At 32.5% G+C, this 11548-nt stretch overlaps 1 protein-coding gene across 1 annotated transcript; it reads left to right on the top strand.

Annotated features, from left to right (window-relative positions):
• Nucleotides 1–9669: 9669 nt before the first annotated feature.
• LOC124945022 (GDSL esterase/lipase At3g48460-like) lies at nt 9670–11126 on the top strand. Its single transcript, XM_047485386.1, has one exon. It carries the CDS (start codon nt 9693–9695, stop codon nt 10845–10847), a length of 1155 nt encoding a protein of 384 aa, XP_047341342.1. The 5' UTR covers nt 9670–9692; the 3' UTR covers nt 10848–11126.
• The last annotated feature ends 422 nt before the right edge of the window (nt 11127–11548 follow it).

Consider the following 11548-nt stretch of genomic DNA (forward strand, 5'->3'; position numbering starts at 1 on the left):
ATTGAAAATTAGACGTTATCTATTGTTTAATAGGTGTCTTAATTAGAATTAAATGTCTAGTTAATATTAGACGTTATTATCTTTTGTTTAATATGGGTCTTGCTTAGCATTTAATTCCCGTTGTTCAAGAGTTATGGAGAGTTTTTTGTACTAGTATAAATAGAGTAGCTATATTTGCAAAAAAGAAGATGAACTGAAATAAAATCTCTTCCTTTTTTTGTAATCTTATCTTGAGTTTGTGAGTGAAAACGTCGATTGTGTTAGGATTTGTATCTCCCAAATCCGACCTACTTGAAAACAATCTGTAAAAAACACAAGAAAGAAAAACACAAGAACACACAGATTTATAGTGGTTCACTCAAATTGAGCTACATCCACTTCAGCCACCACCAGATTTCACTATGAAGAAGAAAGAATACAGAGTTTTTGTCTTACACTTTATCTCTCTAAAATTCTGTCATCACAATGTAAACCCTTAATAATCACATATTTATAGGGTAAACATTCATGTAATAAACCTAAATAACTTTGGTCAGGCCCAAGCCCAAAACCAAAAAGAAAACTCAATAAACTCTAATTAACAATGTAGAGTTTATTATAAGTGTAGGCTCCATAACTCAACAATCTCCCACTTGGAGACTAACTTCATCATATCTCGATCGGTAGTGACTTTCCATTTGGTGTCTTAACGAAGAAGACCAACTGAAGTTGCACACAACTTCAGTTTCTCATTTGTCACAGCTTTCGTCAACATATCAGCTGGATTCTCACTCCCGGGAATCTTCTCAAGAGCTAATACTCCATCTTCTAAAGCTGACCGGATGAAATGATAACGAACATGTATATGCTTCGTCCTGCCATGATAAACAGGATTCTTTGCCAAATGAATGACACTCTGACTGTCGCATCGCAACACACTTCCCTCGTAGTCTTGACCCAATTCTCGCAAAAAGGGTTGTAACCACATCATTTCCTTAGTAGTTTCTGTCACAGCAACATACTCTGCCTCACAACTAGAAAGAGCAACAATCTTCTGTAATTTTAAAACCCAACTGATTGCAGTACCTTCCAGAGTATAAATATACCATGTTGTGCTCTTCCTACTATCAACATCACCACCATTGTCGGCATCAACATATCCTTCCAAACTCATATTAGACTTTCAAAAACACAAAGCGAGACCCGTACTTCCTCTTAAGTATCGTAGTATCCACTTTACTGCTTCCCAATGTTGTCTACCCGGATTGCTTATGAATCTGCTAACAACTCCCACTACATGTGTTATGTCTGGTCTTGTGCAAACCATCGCATACATAATACAACCAATGGTAGAGGCATACGGAACAGTTGTCATGTAATTTTACTCCTCCTCTGTTGAAGGCGACTGATCTTTAGATAGTCTGAAGTGACTAGCTAAAGGGGTAGTAACTAGTTTTGCATCATACAAGTTGAATCTGCTAATAACTTTCTTCACATATTCTTCTTGTGAAAGCTTGAGAACTTCTTCATCCCTGAAAATTCTCATCCCAAGGATTTGTTTAGCAGCACTCAAATCCTTCATTGCAAACTTTTCAGACAACTCTTTCTTGAGCTTGTTAATCTCATACAAGCTTACTCCAGCAATCAACATGTCATCAACGTAGAGAAGAAGAAGAATGTACGATTTATCAAACCTCTTGATATAGCAGCAATGATCAGCTTCACACCTCAAAAAATTGTTACTTTTCATGAAGCTATCGAATTTCTTGTACCATTGCCTTGGAGCCTGTTTCAAACCATACAGACTCTTCTGAAGCTTACACACAAGCTCATCTTTTCCTTTGATTTCAAATCCTTCTGGTTGTCGCATATAAATCTCTTCATCTAAATCACCATGAAGAAAATCAGTTTTGACATCCATTTGTTAATGATGAATATCTTCTTTCACAACCAAACTCAAAATAGTTCTGATTGTCATCAATTTAACTACTGGAGAGAAGATTTCATTGTAGTCAATACCTTCTTTCTGTTGAAATCCTTTCACAACCAACTTTTCCTTGTACCTCATGGTTTTATCATGTTCTTCTTTAATCTTAAAGATCCATTTGTTGTGAAATGCTTTCTTTCCCTTTAGCAGCTTAGTGAGCTCCCAAGTTTGATTCAACGTCAAAGAGTCCATCTCATCTTTCATCGCAGACTCCCACTTAACTTATTCATCAGATTTTATTGCTTCCTTAAAGCATTCAGGTTCACCTCTATTTGTCAATAAGATATAGTTTAGAGATGGAGACCACCTCTCAACTGGTTTTTGATTCTTTGACGATCTTCTTAACTGTATAACTAGTGTTTGCTGATTTACCTCTGGGGCCACATTCTCAACAATTTCATCTTCAACAACACATTATTCTTCTTTGACAGTCGGTATATATTCAGCTGAAAAATCTCTCAAATTGACTGTACTAGTCTCTTCCAACTTGGAATCACCATCTGATGTCTTCCCAACACAATCTTTGTAGAGAACCTGTTCATTAAAGATAACATTTCTGTTACGAATGATCTTTCGATTTTGATTATCCCAGAAACGATAACCAAACTCGATATCACCATAACCAATAAAAAATATTTATTAGACTTTGGATCAAGTTTGCTCCTATCACATTTATTAATATGAACATATGATAAACAACCAAACACTTTCAAATAAAAAATGTTTACCTTTTTATTGCTTCAGGATTCTTCAGGAATTCTGAATTCAAGAGGAACAGAGGGTCCCCTGTTTATCAAATAGGAAGTAGTATTAATAGCTTCTGCCCAGAAGGTTTTAGGCAGCCCTGCATGCAATCTCATGCTTCTAGCACGCTCGTTCAATGTTCGATTCATTCGTTCAGCTACTCCATTCTCTTGAGACGTTCGGAGAACAGTCTTCACCATACTAATCTCATTCACATCACAATACTCTTTGAAATCTGAATTGATATATTCACCTCCGTTGTTGGATCTCAAGCACTTAACTTTCTGATTTTTTTCATTTTCAACCAAAGCCTTCCATTTCTTGAAAATAGCAAATACTTCAGACTTGTGCTTCATAAAATATACCCATACCTTTCTTGTCGAATCATCTATAAATGTCACGTAGTATTGTGATCCGTCAATAGAAGAAACAGGTGCAGGTCCCCACACATCAGTGTGTACCAACTCTAGCCTTTTTTCTTGAGTTCCTTCCCAATTTTTAAGAAACTCACCCGTTTCTGTTTTCCAAGAATGTAGGTTTCACATAACTGATGTTCAACAAACTTCAGTTCTGGAATCTGTCCATTCTTCAAAAGAATTTTCATTCATTTTTCGCTCATATGGCCCAACCTGCAATGCCACAATTCACTGTTCTTCGAGTCATCAACTACAGCAGCAACTGATTCTCTGCAAGTTGAAGTCGTGTATAACGTTTCAGTTTTGTGACCTCGAGCAACAACTATTGCTCCTTTAGTCACCTTCCACGCACCATTTCCACAACTGAAATTGTGACCTTCTTCATCAAGTTGTGTACAGAGATCAAATTGCGCATTAAACCTGGAATGTGTCTCACCTTATTAATCTTCCAAACAGAACCATTTTCCATCTTCAATTTGTTGTCCCCCATGCCAACAATATCTAGTGGCTCACCATCTGCGAGATAAACTTTCCCACAGTTTCCAGCCACATAATTCTCCATTAATTCTTTGTGGGCAGTGGTGTGGAAAAACGCTCAGTGACAGATTCTGTAACAACGTTGGCTGCATCATTTTTATCATCACCATTTTTCTTCGGTGTTTTGCAGTTCCTCTTTAAATGACTCTGTTTACCACAATTCCAGCACTCAAATGTCCGCCCAGATTTGGACTGACTCCTCCTGCTCCTTGACATAGATCTGCTCTTACCTCGGTTGAAATTTCTATCATTACCTCTTCCCTTGTTTTCCACATTCAGAGCAGAACCTTTGAATGTTTCACCAGAATCAATTTTACGAACCTCTTCAGCAAGAATACGATCTCTAACTTCAATAAATTCCAGTTTAGCATTTCCAACTGAATTACTAATTACTGCCCTCATAGGTTCCCAACTATTTGGTAGAGATGCTAACAAAATCAGGGCATTAACTTCATCCCCAAAATCAATCTCAACAGATAGCAATTGATTCACAATTGTATTGAATTCATTCAAATGAGTAGTGACAGAAGTACCATCAACCATTCTTAAGTAAAAGAGTCTTTTCATTAAGTGTACATTGTTGTTAGCAGATGGTTTCTCATACATATCAGAAAGAGCTTTCATCAGACCCATGGTGGTTTTCTCCTTTGCTACATTGTGAGCAACCGTCTTGGCTAGCGTCAATCGGACAACTCCCAAAACTTGTCTATCAAGGAGTTTTCATTCAGCTTCATCCATCTTCTCTGGTTTCTCACTCAAAGGAACATGAAGCTTCTTTCCATAGAGATAATCTTCAATCTGCATTCTCCAGAAGGCATAATCTGTCTCATCAAATCTTCCAATCCCATGTCATATACTGTTCTCACTTGCCATCATTTCTAATGCTCAGATCTAGCCTAGCTGCTCTAATACCAGTTGTTAGGATTTGTATCTCCCAAATCCGACATGCTTGAAAACAATCTGTAAAAAACACGAGAAAGAAGAACACAAGAACACACAGATTTATAGTGGTTCACTCAAATTGAGCTACATCCACTTCAGCCACCACCAGATTTCACTATGAAGAAGAAGAAGGAATACAGAGTTTTTGCCTTACACTTTATCTCTCTAAAATTCTGTCTTCACAATGTAAACCCTTAATAATCACATATTTATAGGGTAAACATTCAGGTAATAAACCTAAATAACTTTGGTCAGGCTCAAGCCCAAAACCAAAAAGAAAACCCAATAAACTTTAATTAACAATGTAGAGTTTATTATAAGTGTAGGCTACATAACTCAACAGATTGTCCACTAACGTTTCCAGCATGACATACTCACCAATGCTCTTCCTAAGTCGAATTTTGTGAACTATGTGGCAAGTTGGGCACTCTCAACATCTATTACCCAACTGGAGAGATGTAGAATTTACTTGCACTTAACATTTGTTTTGCGTATACTCTACATATTACTTGTTGTCAGTCATTGCTTTATATATACTCAATATCTTTTATATATCACACATCTCTCATGTAAACCATAAGTCATATGTGAATAATATTATCACTTGTTACTCTCAATAGCTCAATCTTCTACCGCCTTGTACAATTACTAATCAAGCAAGGATAATAAAATGAGCCAACACTCATCAAAACCTTAAGGTATGAACAAAACACTCATTTGTAAATTTCAAGTATGAAGAATATTAACTAAACTTTCAAGATCTCGAGTTTTATTCTACTAAAGCAATTCAAATAGGGTTGAGCTATATTAACCTGAACTTGATATGTTTAGTAATTAGTGTCAAAAACTCTTAACTAAAGTTTAAAAGTCTCGAGTTTTATTCTACTAAAGCAATTTAAGTCGGGTTGAACTATACTAACATGAACTTGATCTGTTCAGTAATTTTTGTCAAAAATATCTAACATAAACCTAATTTGTTTATTTGTAATTAACTCAAACTCGACTTGGTTGACCCAATTAATCTGACTCAACTCAAATATAATTAATATCACATCTCTTTATTTGAAATTAAAATAACATTAACACAAATGAAAACAGGTTAAACAAAGTGGCGGGTCTACTTTTGATCATTGCAATTCGACGTGATTTTGAATCTGTATATTAATAAAGTTAAACGGGTCGATCTGATGTCGACCAAAATATGACCCAATTTTTTTTTGTTCGAGTCGTGTTTTTATATCGGTTCAGAAATTGTCAGCCCTAATTTTGAAGAATCATGACAGTTTCTATGTATATATATATTTATATGTAGAAAGTAGATTTTTTATCCTAATAAAACCAAACATAAATAATAAATGTGACAATATTGATGATTAATTCTTCAACTCTAACCTAACTTTAATAAATATTGTCTTGACTTTTTCTTCCACAAATTAAGGTTATTGAAAGCTAATTTATCGGTGGTTGCCTATTTTATGTTATTGGATTGAGACCATACATGTCTATGCAGCATTCAATTGATCACAACTGCTATTCTCAGTAATTAAAGTAGTTGACAGCTCTTTTTCAACATATATATATATGATGACACTCTTTGACTTATAATGCTTGTTTACAGAAGATATTTTCTTTAGGTTTTGTTTGTCTTCATATATGATTTATAAAAATATAAATATAAATAAAAAAAGGTTAAGAATGTCAGTTTTAACGTGCTAAAAAAATATTAGGATTCTGAAGTGGAGCTGAATTTTAACGAAAAAAGTTATGTAAAAAATTAGGACGCCCCTAATTCAAATTAAAGTACTTTTGATGCTTTAAGGACTAGGCTAAATTCAAGTCCAGCTAAAAATAAAATTTGTTTGATGCTTTAAGTACATCATGTTTATTTTATTGAAACATTTGAATTTGTTAGATACTGGGTAACAGTTAAGCCAAGCAAAACAGTTCGGACTCAAATTCGGCTCATTTAGCATATATTCGGGCTCGAGTTCGAGTTCGAGTTTGATTCAAGCTTTTATATTGACTTATATGTATTTAGTTAGGTCACGAGCTATTCGAGCTCGATTTGTTTAGAGTTTAAGTTCATTTACAATTTAGAACATAGATCTCGTTTAAAACTTAGAATAAAGTTTCAAAGTGAAGAGTTTCACTTTTCTTTCTGGGATTATTAAATATTAATTTATTAATAAATATTAAATAAATTTCTAAACCAACATGTTTGCGAATTCATTATCAAACTTCTAAAACAAATTTAGCTAAAACTCTATCTTTTAAGATAACTGAATATCTAAAATCTCTATCTTAGGCTTGTTTAAATGTGTAAACTCTTAAACGAATTTAGCTCACTAAACTAACGAATAAGTTAAAAAAAATCTAATAACTCTTGTTCAGTTACATCCCTCATTATATTTGTCATTAAAGTTTCAGGTACAATTACATTTTTCAATTAAAACATTTTCCTACTTAGAAATTGAGTATTCATTAATATAGTTGACTGACTATTGTCTGGTTAGAGTATTAAGGGCAGTATGGTGAACTTTTAACGGCCGTAAATTTACGACCGAGAAATTATGCCCTTAGAGAGTAAAACCGCCTTTAAATGTTTTCTTTTACTCGTGTTTAAAAGAAAAACTAATACATAATATCACTCAATAAAATACACTATATCACCTATAAATTATTTTTCTTACCTTATGTTACAATTATATTGTGTTGGAGTTCAAACAACATATGTAGTGTATAATTGTTTGTTAACTTTTAAGAAAATAAATATCAAACTACTAAACTTCCACCCTACCGCTAACTCTTTTATAATATTGAAATTCGAAACATAACCGGCCCCATAAACCCTACATCATAAATCCAAAACATAAATCAACTCTAAACCATAAATCTTTGTTTGTCTCTAAATTTATAATAAATTGGAATGTCTTAAAATGACTATAATTAGAAATGGATTGAAAAGACAGACAATGAAATGCATATAAAAAGATGACTATAATGAATTAGGTCCATTCGTTACTTATCCCTAACTACCATGCATATGCATGTGCTAAGCTTTTCGACCTATAATATATACTTGCTTTTAATGCTGATAACATTAATCTTGTTTAGAAAACAAGTTGGTACGAAAAAAAGTAATGAATTATGATCTGGTGAAAGCTACGTATAATAATTCATCAATTTATTTTTTTTAACAAATTAATGACGGATTTAAAAATTAGAGTTGGGTGGGCTATAGAAAAAATTTGGGAGTAGGGTAAAAGAAAATAAATGAAAAATTATAGATGAAACGAGTGGATAAACGTGTATTTTGTCTTTTTTTAGAATTAAATTAAAAAAAATGATAGAAAACTAAGGGGTTCATGTCACATTTATTACTGTAAAAAATGGAAAAAATTAGACTGGAACTTATTTGAGCTCAAATGTAGATCTGTCTATGATATGTTCTTCCCAATCCACGATACAAAATCAATTTCATGAAATATCTGCATTTGTTAACATTTCAATAATGTTATCTTAGTTCGCACGTTCTTAACGATGAGCTCACTTTTCTCAATAGTTTCACATTAATATACTTAGTTATGAAACTTTACACCTAAGTTATTAAAAAGGCATTTTTTAATTGATTAATAGTTCATTGTTCAATATAATAGCTTTTATAGCTTGACTTTGCATACTTAAGTAACTATGCATGTGAATTATACATTTTGACACAACCACATTTGTCCATAAAATAGGTAAGTAAAGTTTAGTGATTAAACTTAGGTAAAGTTCGTAGTTCGAATCATGGCTAGTATAAATGTGGGATAACTTAGGTAAAGTTCATAGTTCGAATCATGGCTGGTATAAATGTGGGAGAATTATATTGAATTCGGGTATGAAATGTGGGAGAATTATATTGAATTCGGGTATGAAATGAACGTCGGATATATTTATTTTTTAAATGTATATATATTGTTATATAAAAATAACATAAAATATCTAATTCTATTTTTATAAGCAAGAGGAGTTTGAAACATGGGATTGAAGGAGGAGATTTCTTTTTGGTTTTAATTTTGATTATATCTTTTAATTAGCTTTTTTTTTTTTTTAATCCTCTAAGATAATTAAATATATAATAAATTAAAATTAAATTTGTAGGATACTTGGTATTAAAGAAAAATAGATAATACTTTTGTTATGTGTTATTAAAGTTATTTTTTTGAGAAATAATATATAAAATCTTATTATCATTAATATTTTCATTTTTCTCCAATGTCTATTTCAACTTTTATATTTATTGTATTAGTATAGAATTATAACAAGCGCCATCAAATATTTGACTTAGGCCCTAATTTGAATGTCAACTTGACCTATTAAATTATATATCAATATCTCAACATCAACTTCAAACTTCAAACAATTACATAATCAATATGAACTTAAACTTAAAGAGAGCCCCTTTAATAAGATTTCAATATCTCAATGGTTCAAATATATCCAATATATTAAGATTGTTTTACTTGCCATAACAAAATCTCAAATGTATCATTTCATATTAGAGATTTTAATGATTTCATGCATATCATACTTAAAATTTGCACACATACAAAAAGAATAAAAATTATAAAGATAACCAAACATTTACAATTGTGGGTGTTCTTCATTTATGTATAACTTTGGAGTTACAACAAGTGCATTACTCATACACATTACTTTCACACAATTATACCATATGTTATCTTTGTACATACATAACATGAATAATAACAAAGATTCAAGAACATTTCAACACACTCTTAACCAACTTAAACAACTAGTTTGTGTCATTTTGTCTTTCATTTGTGAAGTAACAATTGACTCTCTTATTCAACATTTAAGGATGGATGGGGAAATTTTTGTTTTCAAATTTACACATTTCTACACTATATCCATCACTTCAATGCTCACCTTCTTGTTTGTCTCCCTATGTCAACTTCTCCATGGTATTGTCTTTGTAATTCTCACCTAACATTAAGCATGCTATTTAATGCATTATTTTTTTTTTCATATCATATAGAACTATATATAATATGCTCTTACTTTGTGAATTGCTAAGAAAAAAAATGGCTTTCTCATCACCTCTACTTGTCATTGTCATTATCATTGCCACCTTTCTACTAGCCACCTTGGGATTAGCCGCTACTATCACCCCACCCAATCGACCCTTCAAGAAAATCTATGTTTTCGGTGACTCCTACACCGATACCGGCAACACTAACTCAGCCACGGGACCAAGTAGTTTCAATTTCGTCTCGAATCCACCTTATGGCATGACATTTTTCCACCGTCCAACCAATCGCTACTCCGACGGACGTATCATGATAGATTTCGTATCTCAAGTCCTCGGTCTACCCTTCATTCCTCCATACCTCGACCGAAAAGCCAACAAATCTCACGGGGTGAACTTTGCAGTCGCGGGAGCTAGCGCTATTAGACATAGCTTCTATGTGAAGAACAATATGAGTCTAAACATTACCCCACAATCACTCGAGACTGAAATCCGTTGGTTCGATAAGTTTCTCGAAAGTCAAGGGTGTAAAGGGTGGAATGAAACTCCAAAACAATGTGGTGAAGCCTTTGAAGATGCATTGTTTTGGATTGGTGAAATGGGTGAAAATGATTACTCTTATACTTATATATCTTCAGTTGATAAATTAAAAGTTCAAAAACTTGTAATTAAAAGCCTCACCACCTTTTTACAAACTATTTTGTCAAAAGGTGCTAAATATGTTGTGGTCCAAGGCCTGCCCACAACAGGTTGTCTCCCATTTGCTCTGTTTCTTTCCTCAGATGATGATAGGGATGCCATTGGTTGTTCTTCTAGCTTCAACAAGCAAAGCTATGAACACAACCGACTCCTACAATCTAAACTAGCCTATCTAAGAAACCAATTCCCAGATGCAGTCATTGTTTATTCTGATTTTTGGAATTCATTTCGAGAAGTTGTTACAAGCCCTGAGAAATATGGTTTTGTTGAGAGATTCAAGGCTTGTTGTGGACCAGGAGCAGATCCTTATAACTTTGAAATGTTTTTCCCATGTGGGTCTCCAAATACAAGTGCATGTGGGAACCCTTATCAGTATATCAATTGGGATGGTGCCCATCTTACTGAAGGGATGAATAAAGTCTTGGCTAATTTGATGCTTGATGGAACTTTTAGCTACCCTCCATTTCAGACATTGTTGAAGAAGAAAGGTGAGCAGTCACTAAGAACATAAGATCCATGTTCTTAATTAATTAATGTTATGAGAATAAGATTTGATGTTGTAAGTTGTGTTTCTTCTCTGTATTTTTTTTGTTTGTAAAAGTATGTTTCTTCTATTGTTATTGTTGTAGAAGAATGTATGAACTAAAAAGATTAAATCTTTTTAATTCGATTTTACTAAAAATGCATTATTGTAATGGTAGTTGAAAGTGTATTTATTGAGGCAAATGTTAATGTATTAATGTTTTTAATATTATTTATGTAAATTTTTTTTAAATGGTTCATTTTATAATATTATGAAATAGATAGTAGTTTAAGTATAACGATAAAATAATATAATAACGGTCAAAATAAAACTAAACAAATAAAAATAACCTAATATAAATCAAGATAATAACAATATTCCGATATAATTATTTAATTTTATTTGAAAATTTTGAATATTTTAAAATAATTTTTTATCCAATGAAAAGGGATTATATAATAAAAAAAAAAGTTAAAAAGAAAAGTAAAAGTGTGTAGTTGTAAAGTAATTAATAGGTGGGCTCACATGTTGTATGTTGTGAACTAATTTATTTATTTTTTAGAAACAAGACAATTTTATTTACAGTAGCATATAAGGGACCACAATAGTAAAAACAAAACAAAACAACATTGCAAGAATATAAAAATCTTAATTTCTTTGAAGGTTGATGGTAGTTGAGGATGAAATAT

Source organism: Impatiens glandulifera, chromosome 7 (assembly GCF_907164915.1).
Source record: "Impatiens glandulifera chromosome 7, dImpGla2.1, whole genome shotgun sequence".
NCBI classification, from domain to species: domain Eukaryota; kingdom Viridiplantae; phylum Streptophyta; class Magnoliopsida; order Ericales; family Balsaminaceae; genus Impatiens; species Impatiens glandulifera.

Coding starts and splice junctions, on each gene's coding strand:
- LOC124945022 (XM_047485386.1), top strand. CDS start 9,693: ATGGCTTTCTCATCACCTCTACTTGTCATTGTCATTATCATTGCCACC.